The sequence below is a fragment of the Dipodomys spectabilis genome, unplaced genomic scaffold, assembly GCF_019054845.1.
Source record: "Dipodomys spectabilis isolate Male_0828 unplaced genomic scaffold, ASM1905484v1 ptg000273l, whole genome shotgun sequence".
Classification (NCBI taxonomy): domain Eukaryota; kingdom Metazoa; phylum Chordata; class Mammalia; order Rodentia; family Heteromyidae; genus Dipodomys; species Dipodomys spectabilis.
In genome coordinates, this window is record NW_024870950.1 from 5,133,020 (window position 1) to 5,156,724 (window position 23,705).

At 37.9% G+C, this 23,705-nt stretch overlaps 1 protein-coding gene across 2 annotated transcripts in view; it reads right to left on the reverse strand.

Annotated features, from left to right (window-relative positions):
- The window catches only part of Hydin (HYDIN axonemal central pair apparatus protein), a 236,973-nt gene that overhangs the window by 107,066 nt on the left and 106,202 nt on the right, over positions 1–23,705 (reverse strand). For both annotated transcript variants that reach the window (XM_042700777.1, XM_042700776.1), the window contains exons 18-22: positions 15,437–15,675; positions 12,213–12,468; positions 10,314–10,457; positions 4,447–4,590; positions 2,910–3,223 (exon numbers count right to left, since the gene is read on the reverse strand). In XM_042700777.1, coding sequence (XP_042556711.1) covers positions 2,910–3,223; positions 4,447–4,590; positions 10,314–10,457; positions 12,213–12,468; positions 15,437–15,675 — 1,097 coding nt within the window. The remainder of the gene's footprint in view (positions 1–2,909; positions 3,224–4,446; positions 4,591–10,313; positions 10,458–12,212; positions 12,469–15,436; positions 15,676–23,705) is intronic.

Sequence of the window (23,705 nt, forward strand, 5' to 3'; positions counted from 1 at the left end):
TGCATCTCCCGTCCTGACTTCTAGCCCAAATTCTCACCATACTGTTCTACTCTTGTGACACTGATGTGCAGGTCATTTACTCTCTAGCATCTATTTTCTCATATGTTATTTGTTTGCTTGTTTGGAGGTCCAGTCCATTCCCATCCTCTGCAGGCAAAGTAGCCAAGAAAATCTGGAGGCCTTGGTGTGGGATAAGTGGTAGACAATGATCAGTACATTAACTTCCTGTTTAGGGGTAGGCACAGGAAATGTGATTAAGTTGGTCTGATCAGAGTGAATCTCTTGCAAGTTCTAGGACAAAAAGCATGCTGGTTCAGGGTTTGGAATGTTGGCAGCCATTTGGTGACTATGAGAGAAAAGCCAATCTGAGAATGAGGTGAACACGCAAGAGTGAGCAAAGTATAGAGACAAGGAACCTGGCTCTGATGAGAACATTGTTTGAGTCAGCTTTAAGGTTTAATGTTGTTTAAGTCATCTTTAAATCCAGGCCAGAATCCAGAATGGTGCTAGCTTTTGAGCTGTGGGAACACATGACTTTCTTTTCCTTTCAATTTTTTTGTTTAGGGCCAGGGTTTCTGCGATTTGCAATGAAGGAACCATGAGTCCTAACTAATATGGACATATTGCTGTTGTTCAATAGAATGCTTCCCTGCTCTCCCCTGGAACATGTACCCAAGACTCCTCACTGAAGCCTTTTCCTGCTGCTGTGGGCATGGCTGCTTTCTTCCTCAGAGCCTGGCATCATAAACTGTCCACGCATGGTTTCCATGCCTGCTTCCCTCACTAGCTCAGAATGGGGATAATGTCTTGTGCACATGTACATCTCTGATACCTCACAGACTCTTTGGTCCTTAAGAGCCACTGATCAAATGTATCTTAAATAACTCCGACAGAATAACTCTGAATGAATAAAAGAAGCATAAGCAATATGAAGGCTCAATATTAAGAAATAAGAAGGTTCTAAAGAAAGAAAAACATGGTTAAAGAAATTCTTAAGCAAATGAAAAATAAAATGTATCATCTTCAGTATTGGCTAACTACTCTTAAAAATGTCATTATTTTAATTATGTAAATGGTCTCTCAAAAATAAAAAAAAGAATAAATAAAGCATATCCTGGTTCCCAGATGGAATAAACTCATTTAGCTATGTTACATCAGAATAATTTCACAAAATCTGGTATTCAAAGCATATTAGGTCAGGTTGGCTGAGTTTTCCATAATTATTTTAAATGTTCACCATCTACAGAATTTCATTCCAAACCCAAACAGTCCATGGCATTTAATGAGCAGGCTCCAATGCTCAGGCCCAGGACTAGCTGCCAGCTTCAATGCTATGTTGGGTCATCATTAGACATCTATGGAATACATCCAGAGCAAGCTGTCAGTACCATGGCAACAAGCACAGGAAAGAAAAGGGTAGCTGTCATACATAAGATGAGAATTATGTACAGGAAGCACTGACAAGTCACTAAGGAAACAATATGAGGTCTCCTCAGTTAAGAATGGCTTTTCAAGATCAACATGTTAAATATGGAGCTGTCAAAACATCTAATGAGTAAATACTCAGAAGCCCATCAGCCCAATCAAGAAGAAAATCCAACGCTCACCCCCTATAACTCTTACATGTAACATACATTCTAGAACAGAAATCCTCTGAAATATGCATTCAGGCAACATGAAGCTCACTGGAATATATACTCAATGTATGGTTCTACTCAAATGTACTTATTAATTAAAACATCACAGTTTTTTGATATATGTTGGAAAAAAAAACAGTCTCTTCAGCAAATGGTTTTGGGAAAACTGATCTACTATGTAGAGAGAAGCCCAGTTGCATTAAAAAAAAAACATATTCCAGGTCCGGTGCCGGTGGCTCACACCTGTAATCCTAGCTACTCAGGAGGCTAAGATCTGAGGATCACCGTTCAAAGCCAGCCCAGGCAGGAAAGTCCCTGAGACTCATATCTCCAATAAACTACTCAGAAAAAGCTTGACATGGTGCTGTGGCTCAAGTTGTTGAGCACTACCCTTAGCACAAAGAGTCTCAGGGACAGAGCTCAGGTCCTGAGTTCAAGCCCTAGGACCATCAAAGCAAACAAACAAACAAGCACCACACCACACACACACGCACACACACACACACACACACACACACTCACACACACTCACACACATGACCATACCCAAAGGATTTTTCATTCAAAGGAAACAAAGTAAAAAGGCAACCTATGGAATAGGCAAAGCATTTGTAAATTATGTATCTACAAAGGGATCAATCATCAAGTTATATAAAGAACTCCTACAAAACCCAAACCCAAACCCAAACTCAAATAACTCATTATTCAATTATAAACTGTGCTAAAGACTTGAGTAGACATGTATCCTACAGAGACATACAAATAGATGACAGGTGTATGAGTAAAACTTCAGGATATTATGCTCAGAGAAATAGGCTAGTCACATAAAAATATTGAATAATTCTAGTTACATCAGTTATCTAAGTCAAATTCATAAATTAAAGAGTAGAATAGTAGGTGATTGCTAGGGTGAGAAGAGGCAAATAGGAATCAGCAGCCATAAAGCTTCAGTTAAACAAAGAAAGTTCTATTAAGTACCACTCGCTCATGCCTATAAAGCTAGTTACTCAGGAGGCTGAAATCTGAGACTATGGCTCAAAATTAGCCTACACAGAAAAATCCGTGAAACTTATTTTTAGTTAACCAGCAAAAAACTGGAAGTGGAGTTGTGGCTCAAGTGGTAAATATGTGCTTTTGTCAGTAATTAGTTGTCAGAACCAAAATTATTTATGAAAATAAAAACAGCATGAAGAATACAGAAAGCCCAGGGCAAAGTTTCAAGAGAAAAATACATGAACAGCAGGGGTCCTTGGGTTTTCTGTGCCTATGTACCTTATCTGATTCTCCTGGTCACCCATCAGGAAGAACCATCGGAACTTCACAACCAAAGGGCTGTAGTTGGAGACTGTAATTGAGTGAGTCATCTCTGTGTCATTCAGGATACAGCCAAAATTCACCTCTGTCATTTCAAAGATGAGGTTGGGGTAACACACTTCTCCACGCAGCTTCAGGCTATCTACCTGAGGATGTTCAGCGTACTTAATTGACAGAATTTCTTCTGACACCCAGTTGTTTAAATCACGTTTGAAGTTAGGGTCAAATTTGATCAGTAGGCTTTTTTCTTCATTGATATTCAACTTAATAGGCTAAAAATAAGATAATGTAGAATAATCAGCTTTTGTACTATGAAGTTCCCATTTGATACATGAAATTTTTATGTATACACACAGGCACACACACGTATTTATTTATACACATCAGTTGAAATACACATACACGAACTTACGCATAGTACTATGGTTTGACTATGGTTTATCCCTTCCAAAACCTATGCTGACATTTGATGGTCATTACAGAGGTGTTGGGAGGGAGATTGGGTCTTGTGGTAATGTTCAGTTCACAGATGTGGAGCCTTATGAACAGATTAATGTCTTTCTCAAAGGAATGAGTTCTTGCTCTTTTTTTTTTTATTGGACATGGGGCTTGAACTCTGGGCCTGGGCACTGTCCCTCAGCTCTTCAGCTCAAGGCATGTGCTCTACCATTTGAGCCACAGCACCACTTCTGGTTTTCTGGTGGTTCATTGGAAATAAGGGTCTCATAGACTTTCCTGCCCAGGCTGGCTTTGAACCACAATCCTCAGACCTCAGCCTCCTGAGTAGCTATGATTACAGGTATGAACCACTGGCACCTGGCTGAATTCTTACTAGATTAGTAAGATTCCTTACTAGATTAGTTTCTTTGTTTATGGGACTATATTAGTTACCTTGAGAGTGGATTGCTATAAAGCAAAAGTGTTATAAATCCTTTGTTCGATATATACCCACTTGCCAAAGGGCCACATTTCTAACTGATATCCTCATGTGCAGCCAAAGATCATGGGAATGCTCATGGAGAACTATTTAGAGAATGCTGCTTCCTGCCCCAGACTCATAGCAGGGGTTAGCTCATAACCTCCTCCCTTAGCTTGGTTCAGATTTCTCAGTATTTCAAGGTGGGCTTGGTGGTTATTAGGCTAGGCTGGGCTATTTCCTTGAGTATGGAGTTTTGGCTGAATCTGAAGGACGAGAATTAAAAGCTCTTCAGTAGTGCTTGTAGGAGTGACTACTGTCTACAGATTGGCTTTATCATAATGGGCAGGAGAGAATAGGTAGTTGCAAGTTTTCATACCATTAATGAGTGTTCCTACTGACTGATACTGGTGTCCATTGACTATTTATGTTTGAACTGCTGTTTTCTTTCCTGCTGTTTTCCTAGATCCTTTACATTCTTTTCTGGATGAAGTTTAGGAAGCTTAGTATTATCATCATTGTCATTACTGTTAGTATTATTTTGTTCCATTTCACATATCTAGCTCCCTGTCAAGTTACCTTAGGAATTATGGGAAGCAGCGATTTGTCATTCTCACATATACAGAAGGGTCCAGCTGTGGAGAGAAATATGTTCACAGGCAAGGTGGAAATATTCTTTATGACCACGGGCTGATAACTAGGCTCCAGGACAATATTCGGTTTCTGTGAAAAAAAAAAAGAAGTCGAGTTATCACTAGTAATCCTTTAGTAATGGAAGTTTCGTACTATCTCCCCAGAAGAGATTTAGATAGATCACATGGAATTATGTATGGTAGGTCGCAGAAAGGTGAACCTATATAATCCAGAAAAAAGATTGTTTTTTTAAAAAAATTCTTTTATTTCTCCTTTTTGGAAGTAACTAAGGTTTTAGACTCAAGGCCTGTGCTTGCTAGGCTGGTGTTCTACCACTTGGGCCATACCTCAAGCCCAATGTTACTTTTCAAGATAGAGTATCATACTTTTTGGTCAGGTCAGCCTTAGACTATAGTCTTCTCATTCATGCCTCCTGTATAGTTGGGATTTCAGACATAAATTACTGAGCCTGACCTAGATTTCTGACTATCTTTTTGCCTCAGTGAAAACTTACAAAAATCCATGCTTGTGGATAGAACTATTATTCCACAGTATCATAAAACAGTCATTCGTGTGAAAGAATCCAGGTATCACTAGAACAGATAAACATTCTCCCCTTATGATAGTAACTCTGTGCTTAAAATATTATTTGCAAACATGTTTAGAATAGCCAGTGTATGAATGCTCATAATTATTTCCTATATATTTTTCTTGATACCAAGAACAGAGTTGATATAGAAGCATCTTCTCACTCTGTTAGACATATCAGTTTTTATTTTTCAACTGGAGGAGGAAACTGAAATAGAGGAAACTGAATAGATCTGGTCAACCTGGATTTTTCTCATGCTGCTCTCAGGGCTCACACTCTTTCTTTTTTGTCAGTTGTGGGGTTTGAACCTCTTGGGTTCAAGGCTAGTGCTTTACCACTTGAGCCACAGTACCACTCTGGGTTTTGAGTGGTTAATTGGAGATAAGAACTTCTTGGAGACTTTTCTGCCTGGGCTGGCTTCAAACCTCAATCCTCAGATCTCAACCTCCTGAGTAGCTAGAATTACAAGCATGAAGCACCAGCACCAAACTTCACATTACTTCTTGAATGATCTGTAAAGGGGATGTTTTAATATCAGTCAGAAATCATTAGAAGTCTCAATTGCTGGCTTCTAAGGAAGGCTAATCTCTGCGCCCACCCTCTCTACCCCCATTATCCTTGGGCTTTTCCAACATATTGTTTCCTCCTTGTGCTAGGCTAACCATTTTTTGGTTTGCTTTCTCTCTTTGTTCTAATTGTAGTGAGGGCTTCCTTATTTTATATTTTGATCTTCCATTTTTCTGCTGGTATGTCTGGCACAGTTTTCCTTCCATTGTGGTTCCTGGGTCCTCAATCCTGGGTGAACCAGAATGACCAGCATCTGTTGGCTTACCTGACTCAGTTGTGCTAGCCAATGGTTATTTCAAGGGCTTGGTCTGGCGCTTGCCACACAATGCCAGCCTCCACTGCCGTCTTTCTACTGTTAACAACACAGATATGAACTCCTGTAGCATTTGCAGGTTGCATTCCCCAGTCTAGGGAGTGATGAAGCAGTACATTTAAGCCTACTAAGTAAAAGGCTGTATGGAGAATGGTCCATCCAGTGACCTTCCCTGAAGGCTGCTATGTCACTACAGATGTCTTTGAAGTGTAGAAGCCACACTTGGTTGGTTTTGGCAAGAGGCCATTCGAAGGTTAGTGATGAGAAGGAGCTGAAGGCCAGAGAGGCTATCTATTTTAAAACGACCCCTTCTTTCTGGGCTGATTGTCTCCCCAAATATCAGCAGACAGAGGCTGCTGCTGGAACTTCATGAAGTAAGCAGGCTGAAAGTTTCAGTTGACCTTTTCAATCCCACAGAGAGGCTTATGAATGTTATAATCATAATAAACTAGATCAAATCTGAGGGAAGAAGTATGGAAAACCTATTCTATGGGCAGGATTCTTATCATTATATTCTAATGCATCAACTCAGAAGCATATCCTTGAGCTGACCATGAGGAGGGAGAATGGATAATTGATATTAGACAATTACATCTGAATACTGAGACCTAACAGTCTCTCACCTATGCCTGATAATGAACTTGCTTCATCCCTGTTATGGATTAAATGTGAAAACAAAATGAACACTGAACATTACAGTTGTAGGATAGAGTTCAAACTTCTGGTATTTGGGGAGAAGAAAAGGAGGGTAAATATTAAGAGTAGGTATTTGTGACTTAATTCACTTTGTAATTTGATGAGAAGTTGCTGCCATATTCAGAATACTTGCAAGTTTTAATCTAACGATAAACCTCAATTGCAGACATTTAAGCAAAAATGTGCTACCCTCCCTCTGCCAAAAGGCACCAGGATTTAAAGAGAAGAGACAAAACACTACCTACATATTTTTATGCGTATCTATGGGTATAGAAAGTAATAAGAAACTAAGCTGCATATTTAATGTACATTACCATGTCTTGTACAGGATAGCTATTCAAGAAATATTCATCAAATAGCTGTGTTCCAAAAAAATATGATACCACCAAATTCAGTATAGCTGGTGCCAATAAATATCTTTTCTGATTACTTCTAACAGAAAAATTGCAAACAGAGCCATGAATCTTAATAACCATAACAGGAACTAGTGTAGTATTTCCTTTTTACATCTCTCATTGAGCTTATTAGCTTCATATTCAGCTTAGCAGTCACTGAAACCCTAATTCTACTGTCCTGGTGCCCACCTGCCTCTCAAGTATGCTAATTCAGAGACTTTATGCTATCTTTTCTGCTTTATGGTTTTGCTTTTTTTGGAGGAACCCTAGGTAATGAGAAGTGAGTCTTTTTAACTGGTTTGGCTTTTGTACAGCAGCATAGATCATGTCATCGGAATGGCTTACTTAAGGCCAGGTCTTTCCAGTAGGCTGTGATGTAATCAGGATGGACAGCTTCCTATTGTATCCCTAGCAGCACACACTATGTCTGGCACACGACGAAGCTGAATAAACATTTCACTTATCAGCCAGCATGACTATCTTTTTTTTTTTTTTTTTTTTTTTTTGTGAAAATACTGTACAGGGGTTACAATTACATGGGCAAGATAAGTACATTTCTTATCAAGCATTGTAGCCTCCTTTGTTTCCCCTTCCCACCCTCCCCCCCCCTCCCCCTCCGCCTGGCCCCCCAATCCTCCCCCCGACCCCGCACCAAAGTTCGTTTTCGACATAACGACTTGTACATCTCATTGTTGCAATGGGGCCACCTGTATCCCTATTTAAACGATTTGTTTTTCCTTATACTGACATCAAATACAGTGAAAGCAGGGGTTATACCATGGGGGAGGGACATACAAAACAACAAAGAAATAATCTTATAAATGTATTAGAAATAATCGCATGAAAGAAAAAAAACATTTGAATACATATCTTAGGATTCATTTCCCTAACATCATCTTATCTGACCTTTTCTACTTGACTCAGACATATACTAGTTAAAAGGGGATCCAAATAGGGAAAGAAGTAAAACTCTCCCTCTTCGCAGATGATATGATCTTGTATTTAAAGAATCCCATAGACTCCACTCCCAAATTACTCAAGCTGATTCAAAACTTTGGCAAAGTAGCAGGGCATAAAATTAACCCTCAAAAATCAATGGGGGCTGGGAAGTTGGCTCAGTGGTAGAGCGCTTGCCTTGCATGCCTGAGGCCCTGGGTTCGATTCCTCAGCACCACATAAGCAAAAAGAAAAACACCAGAAGTGGCGCTGTGGCTCAAGTACTAGCCTTGAGCTGAAGAGCTGAGGGACAGCGCTCAGGCCCAGAGTTCAGGCCCCACGACTGGATTCCCCCCCCCCAAAAAAAAAAAAAATCAATGGCTTTTCTGTATGCCAACAATGAGAAAAGTGTGGCTGAAATTAGGAAAGCAACTCCATTCGTAATAGCCCCACAAAAAATAAAATACCTAGGAATTAACTTAACCAAAGAAGTAAAGGACCTCCATGATGAAAACTTTAAAAACTTGAAAAAGGAAATCAAAACAGAACTTAGAAAGTGGCAAAAACTCCCATGCTCTTGGATTGGAAAGATCAACATCGTGAAAATGGCAATACTTCCCAAGGCTATCTACAAATTTAATGCAATACCTATCAAAATTCCAACATCATTCTTCAAGGAAATAGAAGAGGCAATCCAGCATGACTATCTTGATAAATAAATTTGACCATTATAACCCTCTTTTTGAAGCCCTCCAAAGGCCACCTAGAATGAAACTCAAAATCAAAACCCACCATGTACAACTGAACCCTTACCTTTCTCCATAGAGACCTCCTTCTATCTTGGTATGTTTTACATCCAAGGTGGCCTGTTAGTTCTTCCTGTTTATCAAGTTATTTCCTAGTGCAGGCCTTTGGCATGAAGGGTTCCCCGGCCTATAACTCTTTCCCTCTCCCTTGTCACCAGAAAAGCTTCTCTTTATACTTCAATCTCAACTTGAGACACTTACTCAAGGAAGCAGCCTGTGAACCTATGTCCAAAACCCACAGTTTCTACCACATGATCTCAGGGTCTTATATGTCTGTTTATTGCTGGAGCTGAAAATGTTAATTTTCTAGATAGGATTTCTAGATAATTTTCTAAATAGGTTTGTCATGGCCAACCTCAGGTTACAATGCTGCTTCCATCTACATTCAAGTAGCTGGGAGTATAGGCATGCATCACAACATCCAGCTATGAAATGGCTTAATTTTAATAACTTAGTTTAGTAACTTCTACTGGTTTCTTCTAGCAACTAGTAACTTCTACTAGTTTCTTAGCTTTGATTATATCCTTCTGGTTCACTGGAGTCTCAGTACAGTGTAGTCTTTGAATCAAAGCAAATGTTTTACTCATGTCTGTTTTGATTGGTAAATGATTCTAGGATGGTCAACTTCTACTGTGATGCCTCCTCTCCATCTTTGCCATCTTTAATCTTAGCCCAAGAAATGGACAGCCTCTCCCCTACTTTCCCATTTACTGCCTGGCCTTAATGACCATGTAAAATTATAGACATATATAGTCTTATAGAGTGCAAATAAATAATTACTTTTTCTCTAGCAGTATTAGGTGATTTACCCAGCTTAACTCCTGCCTCAACGTATCACATGAATAACAGAAATTTACCATTGTAAGGGTTTTGTGAGGGATAGCTGGGGAAATATATGTAGCTGGTTAAATAGATGTCATGAACATGACTCAACGCTAACCAGTAAGAGGTATCCACTCTTACTATTATTATAATTATTGATATATTTTTTGCTGGTCTTGTAGCTTGAACTTCAGGGCCTGGGTACTGTCCTTGAGCTTCTCTGTGCTCAAGGCTAGCGCTCTACCACTTGAACCACAGCACCACTTCCAGATTTTTCTGTTTATGTGGTACTGAGGAATTGAACCCAGGGCTTCATACATGCTAGGCAAGCACTCTACCACTAAGCCACATTCCCAGCCCCTTATTGATAATTTTAATCCCAATTCTTTGTCTGTGCTGCTTCTTCTAGGAGAAATAAAATGACTGGCACATATTTTCTTTGCTGAACTGCTCCTTCCCTATGGCCTTATACATCAAGGGGCAATGGAGAAAGAACTTCCACTTCAAATGATTCTACATTTAGATTCAGAATCCTTTGTTAAATATATGTTAGCATCTGAAATACAGAAAAAAATGGGCTAGCTGGTAGGTATAATAGGATTTTGACTAATTTAACTTCCCAAATGAAAATGTGAACATGTTAATCCCTGCTCAGAGCACCCCACTTGCCTGAACACGGCCTTACTGACCTTCTCCAGGCGGTATGAGAGCTGCTTGCTGGAGAGCTGGATTAGAGGTGCTATAAACTCACAGATGATATTCACTGACATCACCAAGCTCTTTCCCTTCTGGGCTCCAACGATGGCGTGGCACACCAACTTTTCTTTAACTTTCTGTACACAGCATACATCAGAATCTTTAGAACCACCATATCTCAGAAAAATTAGTGAACCACCAAAAGCAAACTGATTCCAAACTACCATCATGAGAATATGAGGAACAAACACATTATACTGAATAGTACAATTCAGGGATTGTTTTCACTTTACACAGTTTTGTTCTGGTTGGTTAAATATAGCTTTGATGAACTCTATGTTTATTTCTGATTGCCCCCGAGGATAAAATCATTGCATTCATCCATACATTGATCTGTATGAAATTTATTACACAGCAGGGGCTATGTTCAGGTCTGGGTATATAAAATAATGATGATGAAGACAGATACAATTCTTCATGGGGCTCACAGTTCAGTGGTAGCTACATAACCTCTTATCCAATTAGCTGGGAATTGTGGTTGGATCAATTTTTCCCTTCATCCTTACATGGTTAAAAATCATGCATTAGAAACAACTATTTCTTTGGATTCAAGAAGGCTAAGGTTTTAAAAAATAGAATGGATCAAAAGAGAATTTATATCATGAGTAGCTTAGACTGAAGTGTGCTCAGGTTTGGGATGTTAATGAAATCAACTATATAACATGATTTGGAAGCACATTCTAGGACAATTTTAATAAAGCTTAATCTGAATTTAGTTTTCCAGTAGCTCAGATTTAATGCCTTTTGAAAACATGCTCAACCCTTGATAACTGTATTGTAAATGTTCTCTTCTTACAGGCTCAAAGTGTCTTGAGATCAGAGACTGTGTCCTACTCATCATTTTATCCGCAGTGCCCAACACAGTGTTTGTCTCATTATAGACTCTATAATGAGAACTTTTTCTGTGCATTGAGGATGCATTGAGATGAATTTTACCTGAAAATGCTCCGTGAAAAAATAGTACAAATGCACTAAAGTGGAACCCATGGCCCTTAGTAAAGCTAAGCAATGGATCAATTTTCTCATCTTCTGGGAGACAAATTTCTTACTGCTTCCTATTTCATGAAGAGAAAATTCAGTATCACCTCCTAATTTGGTAAGACAGGCAGGAGCTTAAGAAAACACCATTTCTCATCCACAAAGTCTGCATTTCTAGGAGAGAAGCATCTCTGAAGTGACTTCAAAAGTCTTTCTTTTAGGTTTTTGGGAGTTTCCAAACTCCATGAGAGAAGGTAATAAATAAATACATCATGTGGGTATGCTTAAATGTTTTAAGCACATTCTGTGGTGATAATGCAAACAAGAGCAGAAATTTAGAGCTGCTGAAGATAAATATGTCTGTGTCACTGATGCACATACAATGATGTTTTCAAGTGTGATGCTGTTGTGGTCATGGAGGGAGGGAAGAGATCACAGGATGCTACAATATCTAGACAAAAGAGGCAGCCCTGAGTGTCTAATTAAAATGCCCTTTTATGAATAAACATTAAATTAATACTAACTGCTAATAGGAAGGATTTCTTTGACTGAAAATGGCATTTTCCCCAAAGAGAGATTGACTGGCTTGGTCACTGTTGACTGTGGAGAGGAAAACCTGCTTTAAACGATCCTTTAAGGTTAAGGTCATGGCAACCACAGAAACAAACAAAAAAACTGAGCACAGCTGAACCTTGAAAGCAGTGGATGCTGCCATGGTAACTCACCACTGTAGGTAATCTTTGAGAAACCAGATTCTTTCTCAAATAAATATCAAGGGACTCTCCTAAGAAATAGATAAAGTACAGAGAGGATTTACTTGGGAGAAAAATAGCTTCTAAATGTGTTGTCCTCACCCTGGGAGTCGCAGAATAGCCCTCTAGTGTCACATCTGTTGTCTGGCCTGGGTACAGCTCCATCCTAACGGGATGCAGCTGAAACACAGGGGTCTCTGGATCTTTGGGCTCCTGGGAGCCCCTGGGCTTTCCTTTTGTCATTTGTCCCTTTTTGTTCTGCTTTTCCTGGGGGTGGAAATCATCATTCATCCAGAACAACTGTTGGACTCGACGTCCTTTGTTGGTCAACTTGAAGTTGTAATAGTAGATATCCAGGCTGGAAAAGAAGAGAAAGGCATTGATAAGAGTCAACATAGGGATGTTCCACTTAGTTCTACATCCTTGGGAATTATTTACTCTTCTGAAAGTACTTAAAGAGCAAGCAACAAAACAAGGTACGCCTTTTTGAAAAAAAAAATCAATAGGAAAACCAAGTCATGACTGTATTAGGACCCATTATAGTGATAGAGTGAGCTTGACTTTAGGAGTCCTAGACTTGGAGTCACAAGCCTGGGTTTCTTCCCAGAGTCACCACCACTCTGAGTGGCTGTGGCTCCACACACCCTTAGTCTACTGTAAAGCATACCATAAGATAAATGAACATAGTTCATGTAGGAAGCCCTCTAACTCATGAGAAATGTCTTTGAGGTGAGAAAAGAGAGGAAAATGTTGACTGGAGGGGGAGGATATTTCACATTGTGTTGACTAAAATTCTTCTGAGTGAGTAAAATATCTTGTGATGGCAGGCTCAATTTAAGTGGTACTTTAAAGTAGAATAAGACAATAAACCTAAGCAGAAGTAGGGGGACTGGACTGAAGTGGGCCAGGATACCATCTAGACTGGGTATTCCTTTCAGATAGATGTGTTTTGGAGATATTGCTATTTCATTCAATCCTTCCTTCTTTCCTTCTTTCCTATCATTCTCTATCACACCAAAATGTCTTAAGAATCTCCTGATTGCTTGGCTCTGTGAAGTAGTTGATATTGGAGGTGGGTTCAAATAGGTTGATAGAAATTTTAAAAATAACTGATTTATGGACAGTTTATATACTTAATTACCTATTTTTCAGGGGAAAAACACCTAATCCTGAAACTATATTTTATTTTTTTAATACCATGTTTTGATATTTTTATACTAGTTGCTTAGAAAATGACAACTTACTAAATAAGTAACTTGAAGCACCAAATAAATACTCAGAAGAAATATTTACCAGTTGTGAGATAAAGCCATTTTTCTCTAAATATGTGTCTACAGAACATGCTGAATGGGATATCTTTATCTGGCAGTTTAGTTTTATGGCTAATGGTAAGCTTTTAGGAGAAATAATGAATACATGTTGTTTACAGAGTAGGTAGGGCCTTTGTTACTTATTCACATTACACTTTCAACAATCATATAAACACAGTGATTGAAAGTGTATTAACTTCAATTTTATAAAGATATAGAAGCACTGGAAAGCTAAGAGAACAGACCTCTATTTAGAAAGGGAAGTACATAGATTTTCTTTAGACTTGGGGTTATCTAGCATCTTCTGTAAAATAATAATAATAGCAATTAATAATAATATTTAGGCTTTGAGGGCTACATGGCTTCTGTCACAACTCTTTTTTTTGAGGTGTGCACATACTGGTGATTGAACTTAGGGTATTTTAATTGCTAGACTAGGGCTCTACCACTTGAGCCATGCCTCTAGACCCAATAGTCAGTTCTTTGTGTGAAAGAAGCCAGAGACATACTTGCTATGTACTAATAAAACTTTATAGAAACAGGCAGTAAACTGTCATTTACATACTCCTAATGATTCTTCTAACTGTTGCTAGCACATGATTTTGTGTCAAAAAGAAAAACAATAGAGTTTAGGCAAAGGGGATTAGCAGCTAACATCTACATTTTGCTTATACATTAATAGAAAATTGTTATTCTTCCACTTCCAGGCAATTTTGAGCTCTTTGGCATTCTTTGTAAGTTAAGGACTATAATTACATCTAGAAGCATTAATACACAATGACAAAATGTCTGAGCCTATGGACACGAAAGGAGGATTTTTATTTATTTTTGTCGGTTGTGGGGCTTGAACTCAGGGACTGGGCATTGTCCCTGAGCATTTTTGCTCAAGGCTAGTGCTCTACCACTTTGAACCACAGCACCACTTCTGGTATTTTGAGTGGTTAATTGGAGACTTTTCTGCCTGGGCTGGCTTCAAACCATGGTCCTCATATATCAGCCTCCTGAATAGCTGGAATTACAGGTGTGAGCCACAGGTGCCTGTCTGAAGATTTTTATATTTATGTGACTCAAAACATATGATTCTTATCTAAAATAATACAACTCTATCTTTCCTGTTACTTAATTTGCTATTGGTTTGTGGTATTTTTAGTGGACAAGCATTGTTTTGTAGATGGAGCAGAAGGAAGGAAACACAGAAGACCCCTAACTGATGACTATTAGTCATATCTGTAAGAACTATGCATATGACTTGGTTTCAGGGACAGCTGGTCTAGAAGGCAGGAGGAGTACCCAAAGAGGTCTATTCATAGTACTGCACCAGACCTTGTGGCCCAAATAACGGTTAACTGCATGAGTCTCTTGGAGAACCAGGAGTAAATCGTCACACATCAGAATTCAAACCTCATACGTTTAATATCTACACTAGATTGTTCTACTCAAAGCTACCTATACTGTAACACCTCTTATTTAAATATTTATACTCAGTAGCTTTTCCTGAGTGGCCAGGTGAAACCAGATTGTAGCCATCTCAGTGCTACGGTAGGGAGGAAAAACAAGTCATTGGCTTTTCAATACTTAAGGTGATATATTTTCGATGTATTTTTCCCTTCCTTGGTAGACTTTATTTAGGTTGGCACTAAGCTGTATCTGCATTTTCTACATTTATGGGGCGATATTAGCAGTGTAATGAACTCAAAAAGGAGAATAATTGAGATTCTAAATTCATCGTGGAGAAGTCACTGTAAGTCTGAGAGAAGAGTACACTTCTTACAAACCATCCCCTTTTCTAGGGTGTGATAATGTAGTGTGGAAAATGTAACCAAGCTATGATTAGTAAATGTCTTCTTGGAGGCTAATGTACCCACTGGAAACCCAGAAAAAGTGAGGATAGGACAGAAGAGGCAATGAATATGCTAGTTCTATTTAATTAGAAATATTTTTATGAGGTAGAGATGTTGCACTGATGTGACACATATGATATCTACCTATAAAAATCAGTCCATGATATTCCCTTACCTAAAATGTGCTCCCAAATCGAGTTCTGGAGCAAAAGGCTTATCTGAAACAATGGTAGAACCAATTCCTGAAGCCTGGACAGGGATCCGATAGGTATTGCTATTTTTAACCTCCACAACAACTGTGTCTTTGAATGTTAATATATCATTCAGGTTGGCAGTCAGTTCCAGGGCAATATCGGTTTCTGGGGGAACCATGCCTTCATAGGGTCCAACTGTCCACAGGGATTTTTTGTTTGCCTGCAAAACAAGACTACAAGTTAACAAGAGTACAAGTTAACAGGCTTTTCATTCTGCATATGTCAAAGCCCTCTGTGCTTCATTTGGCTGACACCACAGAATTTAACATCAGAGACAAACATTATGTTTTAGAATCAAAGCAGCTGAGTGTTTGTTGGCTTTCCTCTTTCTTTTTCCTAAAAAAAGCAATTTGATTCTGAAGGGCAAACCTACAATTCTACTTTTGAGTACTCTGTGAAGATTCTTTACATCTTTTTCCCATGATGACAACACAGTTCTCTAACAAGCTTATATTCATTATCTGGCTTAACCTCCAGATTCTGAGATACCAACTGAAAGGACAACATTCTTTATGGAATTTGGGAATTTTTAAAAGACACATTTTTTCAAATGCAAAGTTTCTGGTGAGAGTGAAGATGAACTACTTTTATTAATGAACACAATTTAGGGCGTTGTCCTGATTTCTAATAAAAATAAAAACTAATATGAAATTAATTAGCTCAAATTCCAAACACACTTTGAAGTACATAATATGGTAGAGCTGCAAGGGACTCCTGCCCATCTACAATCTACTCCTTTTAAGTGTTTAGATCTTCGTGGTTCTCTCTCTCTCTCTCTCTCTCTCTCTCTCTCTCTCTCTCTCTCTCTCTCTCTCTCAGGTCATTTACAAAATAACACCTTTCAATAACACTGTCTTGACCATCACATTTTAAATTGCAACATACCTCTAGCACTTCTTGTTATCTTAATTCTTCTCTGTCTTTTCTCTCCTCCTTATACTTACCATCTTCCAAAATAGTGCTTAATTACTTATACCATGCTTACCTGGATTAGAGGCATGAGCACCAGCCTGGGGACAAGGCTTTCATCTTTTGTTTATCTAAGGTATTTTGTCAGAGTGATATTTTTTCTTTTTTCTCTATGCTTCATTTTCTCCTGAGTTTTCTTCTAGTTCACCAATTCTCTCTTCAGTGGTTTATAATATGGTGTTAAAACTTATCTATTACATTCTTAATTTAGGGTTTTGGATTTTTAGATCTTTGTTCTTTTGTTTTTATTTTATGTTTTTTAGCATTTACAACTTGGATTATGACATCTTATTAACTGTTTCTTTTAGTCTCTCTGAAGATTTGATGAGAAAATTGTTCTTAGGACTTTCAAGTAACAGAAAATATACATTTCACTTCCTTGAGGTCAAGGTGTTCTACAAAATAAGAAAAACTCCAAATATATCCTCTTTCCTAAAGAATCTGGCCATGATGACATAAAGGAAGAGCAACATGTAAATGATAAAAACGCAAGTTACAAGAAGTCTGGGACATAAGTGCTTCACGGAACTCTAAAGAACAAGATGCTATTCCAGGACAGAGGATATAGGAATTCTTTGTAATAAGTATAACCCACAGGATTTCCTTTTCACTCTAAATGTGAAATTAGACAACTATCAGTGGCATGTTCCTAATTATATTATGCTGTTAAAACTTCTAATTTATTCCACTCTAATGATATATGTAAGCATTTCTCTCTAAAAAGTATCTTTTCCCTCTTTTTTGATACATAGTTACTTCTATTCAATTTGGGTATTTCTAGTTTATTTGGGGAAAGACATTATTTATGTATATGTATATTTATCCATATATGTGAATTAATCTTCATGTAAAACATTTGGTGATTACCAATAGTGCATTGAGAAAAGGCCAATAAAAGAGGATGGAGATTAGTAGAAACTTTCAAAATAATGACTAGAAGAGAATCCAGACTCCCCAATCCATTGGAGAAGAGCTTGATTATTTCCTGGCCTATCTTCCTTGGTTCAACTCATAGTACAAGGGCTCAGAAGATAATTTATTTTAAAACTAATGTAAAATTCACTGAGCTCAACTTCGGAGGACAGTCCAGTCTAAAACTATCCTTCTGGCATTTAGTTTCTAGAAAAAAAGAGGAAAAGGAGAAACATAAAATATAGCATTCTGGCAACACAGGTATAATGGAGGCCATAAATCAGAAACTTCTGACAAGCTTAGGCTGGGTTTGGAATAGAGTTGTGCTGATAAACTTTGTAAATGAGAAGAATGTCCATTGCACATCACAGGCAAAAGTTAGAAACTGAGGCCTGGCAGGACATCACAGGAACATTTCCAGTATCTTGGAACATCACCCAAACCTAGAGCTGGCTCTAGTGCAGATTCAGAAACTGAATTTCATCACTGGGGCCCAACAGTCACTCTTTTAAGAAATGGCTCTTTGGTCTTACATAAGGAAAATCTAATATTTAAACCAAAATGCCAATTTTCCAATTTGCAACTGAAAACAAATCCTGTTAGACAGACCAGAGAGCTAGTTATATTTCCTCCTAGTCTAAAAGTATACATGGTAAATAAGTAAATTGTATTTCAAAAATTAAAGGAATTAAATAAAGCACTGAAGAACAATTTGTTGTATACAATTAGGATGTAGATAATGATAGAAGGAAATTTTAATTTTGGTATTAATGGAAATTGTAGGTTAAACTTTTAAGTCAAAAGACTTATTATTATGCATACTCTTCAGATGTAGAACATCCATAGAGACACAGATATAGAAAAAAAACAATTAAGCATTAAATAGTATTCTAGATGAAGTAGGACCTGGTTAGAGATATTATTATGATAATTGTATTTGAAGGACACATGTAGAAAACACATTAATTCTTGCAATCCCCAAATTTCTCTATAACTTCCCTATTCATTGTCACTTAGTCCTGGCAGAGGATTAGAATATTGAGAAAACAGGATGCAAAGTCTTTGTATTTTCAGAACATCAGTATGCATTTGTTCCTAATTTTGTATCAGTACATTAGTAAAAGATAATAATCCTCTTAAATTTCATCTTTGTGAATGTGGATCGATTACTATTGGCAAGAGAAACTATAAGAATCAAATGCTATAATACTGTGCTTATATTTAGATTCAAAGAAATAAGTCTAGTTCATCCAATTTTTATACCAGTTCCAAAGTGAAAAAACTAAAATTCTATAACATATTAATCATAGAAGATGACACAAAATAGAGCTCTAAAAGTGCTATAAATGCAAATCCAATTTTCTACAGATATTTTAAGATAGATCAAGGTAACTTCATTTCATTTAGAGTTCTTATTACAGTAGATAGAAATCCTTGATTTAACATATTCAGGTTGACCTACACAATCAAAGTAATACATGGAAATAGATTTTTCATGCTTGAATGACTGGCCTTTCTCCTTTCTTCCAACTATCATCTTTCTTATTTGCAGTTTTTAGAATCTAGGCAGCTATTTAAGATAAGGTAATAGTAGCTGCTATAATGTAAAGGCCCCCTGACATTCAATGGCTTAATATAACAACAGAAGCTTTTTTCTAGATCACATGAATTCCAAATGGTGACAAGGATGAGGACGGGCTTCTATTCTATTTAATCATTGAGCAACATCAGCTAAACAGATTCTAATAAATTTAATAACTTCGATAAAATGATTTCAGACTAAGTTGGGACGTGTAAGGACATTAGACCCTGACACACAGTCAGCCACTAATGGTGAAAGAAAACGAAATAGCTGTTGGTGGCATTTGTGAAGTGTAGCACATTATTTCTGTCCACTTGCACTGGCTAGAACTCAGTCATACAGCCATACCTAACCCCAGAGGAATCTGGGAAGTGTAGTCTAGCTATGGGCACAGAATAAAAAAGACCAGTATGGTGAGGGGCAACCTGTTCTCTGTCAAAACTACCTTATTGGTTCAGTCTATTGCCACATTCTCAGGCATTCTCCCAAATGCAACTCTCCAAAACTTCAGATTTTGAAAGGCAAACAGCTCAAGTGAGCAAATAACTTAGCATTTCAATTCCTCTAGCAATTTTGGACCCAGAGTTTACATCTATCTGTGGTTAGGGAAAACTTCAAGCAAGTTCTAGGCAAGAAGATTTCACTTTGTTGGCCCTTCTCCCTAAATCTGTGGCTTTAGAATATTCCATATAGTTGTGCTCATTTATGAAACTCAGCTTACAATTGAGACATAAATCCATTTCTTTCTTTCCTTCCTTCCCTTCTTTGCCTTCCTTCCCTCCCTCCCTCCCTCCCCTATCCTCTCTCTTTCTTATCGATGAGCAAGATGCCTTTCGGACAGGGTACTGGCAATGTCATTTTTTTCATTACAGCTATTTGTTTTCTTCCTCTAGTCAGTGGCACAGGTCAGTCCTCTATCCACAATAAAGTGGGGATGCCACCAGCATGAGTACTATTTCAAGTCAGGGGACATTAGTTTTCAAAGGTTGTGTACCATTTCTGTTCTTATTCCTGCTGACACAGGTTAGCTGCTTGGAAACAAGACCTGAAGTTGCTTTCTTGGCAATTGGTGCATTTTCTTTTTGATGAAGCTCATTAATCAATTCTTGGCATAAAAACAGACAGCAAACTACAATATAGAGCCCAAAACAAGGCACATTAAAATGCCAGATGTTACGGTTTGGGGCCATTCTTACTAAAAGTAAGGATGTAAACTGATCCAACATCCTTGAGTTTCTTTGATATTTGACTTTTAAGATGTGTCCTTTGTTTTTAGGGAAGATGCATGATCAATAATCATCATAGCTATGGAGAATATTTTGTAACCTTTTCAAAACAGTAACAGAGTATGGACACTGATTCGGAAGGAAGATTCTGGAAGAAAAAAGGATGTGGGTTTGATCTCTTTCTGCCAATTTCCAGATGTTTGGCATTAGGTATAGGTGGAAGGCCCATGCAAGGGGACCATACTGTAGGGAACTGTTGGTGTCTTAGTCGCAGCTGAAAGCAGTTCCAGCTGATAACAAGTAAGAAAAAGGAAATCTCCATCACTCAACTGCAAATAACCTGAAGGGCCCAGTAGTGGACTTATTTCCAATCAAATCTCCTGCAAAATACACAGCTTGGCTAACATATTTTTTTGGGTACAATCCAAAGAAGAGGATCCAGCCAGGCCATGCCTAGACTTTTGACCCATGGAAGCAGACAATAAATATATTAGCATCACCTTTTCTACTTAAAAGAAAATGAATTTAATCACATGTTACATGTATATCAATATATATCAGTATATATTAATATATCCATTTTTATTAATTATACAAAATAGGCAGTTTCATTATGATTTTATATGTATTTTTATGTGTATAGGAATTCTTGAGTGTGTGTGTGTGTGTGTGTGTGTGTGTGTGTGTGTGTGTGTGTGTGTGCCAGTACTGGGGCTTGAACTCAGAGCCTCATGCTCTTACTTGGCTTGTTCCACTACCACTAGAGTCACAGCTCCACTTCTGACTTTGTGTTTGTTATTTGGATATAAAAGTTTCACAGACTTTCTACTTGGTTGGCCTTGAACCATGATCTCAGATTCAGTTTCCTGAGTAGATAGGATTATAGACATGAACCATCAGTACCCAATTAGGAATTTTGTTTTAAACCCCCAGAGGGTGTCAATTTGCTACCCAGCAATAGAAAAGTGATATAAGGTTATGTATTTGTTTCAAAGATGATAAAAAGGAGTCTTCTATCAAAACCTCAACAATCGCTGCCTGTTATTTATCTGAAACTGGGGTTGTCATTTCAGCAAGTCATTTCAGCAGCCTATAAACAACATGCATTCAAGGTAGGAGTGTGAACAACAGTGCATATGGTTGTATGAAAAATGGAAAATTTAGAGTTTTTCTTTTTACAATTTAGAGTTCCATGCCCACTGGTGACTAGTGCTAAGCCCTCCACTCTGAGGTTTCACATACATAAAGATCACATTTGCTTTAGATTTGACAGTAGGGTAACAGCACTGTTCTTTGGCAGTGTTCAGCTTCCAAGGTCAGAGCTTTTATAAATTTCCTTATTGTGTATTTAATATTTGCTCTAAAAGGCAGAAGTGAGTGCTATTGTTCACAGATGTCACATCAACAATAATGAAGAGTGTGAATTTCCTTAGACAGACATGCTATTCTGTAGTGTTAATAACTATGAAGCTTGAAGAAAATAATTCTGTACATTTAGAAAACAACTTATTTGCAAACTGTAATCTGCAAGAATTTCCTCCCATGGAAGGAGAAAAAGCAAATGACAAAAGGAAGCAACCTGCCGAGTGAGATTTCTGTGGATTTGTACTATTATCTCAGCAGATGAGCAATTCTTTGTAGAATGAGAACAATGAAGTCACATATCATTCCCTTCTCTGAAATGAGTCACTTTGCTGCTTAAAACAATTAACAGAAAATATGGAGAGGATATGAGAAGAACCAGTTCTAGAGCTTTATAAGAAAGGACATTAGGGTCATGAATAGCAATGTAGGCTTTAGAGCCATATGACTTAGTGGTCAAGTTTGGACTCTACCATTTATAGCCGGGCAACTTTGGGCTCTCTCTCACTAAGTCTAGACTTTGGTTTTCTTATCTGTTAAATATGATACTTAAAGATGAAATAAAATGAGTAGCAAGCATCTAGCATCTAGTCTAGCATAGTAAATACTCAATAAATGGTAGTTACTATTCATGTTATTTTCCATATAGTTCGTTATCTTTCAGATATCTCAATCTGTTCCTCAACTACTGAAGATTCTGGATTATTTCTTAATGTCTGGATCAGTGGTTTTGAGCTTCGTATCATCTTTGAGAAAGTCATGGATCTCTTCCATAAAAAAAACCTTGCATATATATAATATACCTACAGAAAGTCCCAGACATTACATACAAGTTATAGAATTCATGACCCCAAATGCAGGGAACAGTTGTCACTATTTTCCTGTTTAGTCCACATAGGATCACTTTTTTACATTTGGGAATCCATTATTTTATGTAGAATTTAGTAAGCGATAGGATCTCACTTATTTTTAAGGAGTCATTCTGCAAATATGGTGACCCACAATCTGGACCAGAACAGCAGATCTGATTTGGATCTACTCCCAGTTCTCCACAAGAAATTCTAATTACTAGTGGCTCACTCTTGTAATCCTAGCAACTCAGATGGTTGAGATCTGAGGATCACGGCTTGATGCTAGCCTGGGCAGAAAGGTCTGTGGGATGATTCTTATCTCCAATAAACTACTCAGAAAAAGCCAGAAGTGACACTATGGCTCAAGTGGTTGAGGCCTAGCCTTGAGCACAAAGAGGCTCAGGGACAGTACCCAGGTCCTGAGTTCAAGCCCCACAACCAATGGAAAAATAAAAGGAAGTTCCAATGATGTTTTAGCCTCACTCCCAGAACAGATGGCCATCCATGCTTCCCAAATGTACCCAGTACCATCACCATGTAAACACATTCCCATTTGTCCATCCTCCTTCTTAGCCTGAAGCCTCCATTCTAATGCTGCAACCAATGATAAACTGTTAGTTGCTTCTGTGTAACTGTATTATCCATGTTGTCTCTATTAGTTTGTGAGATTATGAGCACTGAAGAGGGAAACCATTCTTTTTACGCTTTGGTCAGCCCAAGGCCAGAGAATGGGGATAGGCCTCAAAAACAATATTTACTTGTTAGCCAACAGATAAGTTAATAATATTTAGCCTTACCAGAAAGTCAACGAGTCATAAATTTAAAACAACATTAAAAATTTTGCTAGATTTGGCAAAACAAAAATAGTTGGCTAGGATCAGGGAGAAAAAGAATTCTTCAATACACTGTGGAGGAGGAGCAAGACATGAATTGGTACAAATTTTCTGGGAGGTAATTCATGAAATGGATGAAGATTTCCACTTATGTTCATGCCATTCGACACAGCAATTGTGTTTCTAGGAATTTAGTCAAAGGAAATACTTAAGGATGTGAGCTATAATTAAGATACACACATTGTTTACAGCATTAGAAAATTGGGAACAGTCTGTCAGTAGGGAATTAGTCAAATCCACTGTGCTGAAGGGAAATGATGCAATAAAGTCAGCCAGTAAAAATGATATGTACAAGAACAGTTCTTAATAATTCATATTAAATGTGATGACAATATATCTTGAGTGAAATAGCTGGCAACAGAAATAGTGTTTATCCCATGAGAGGAGTAGGAATA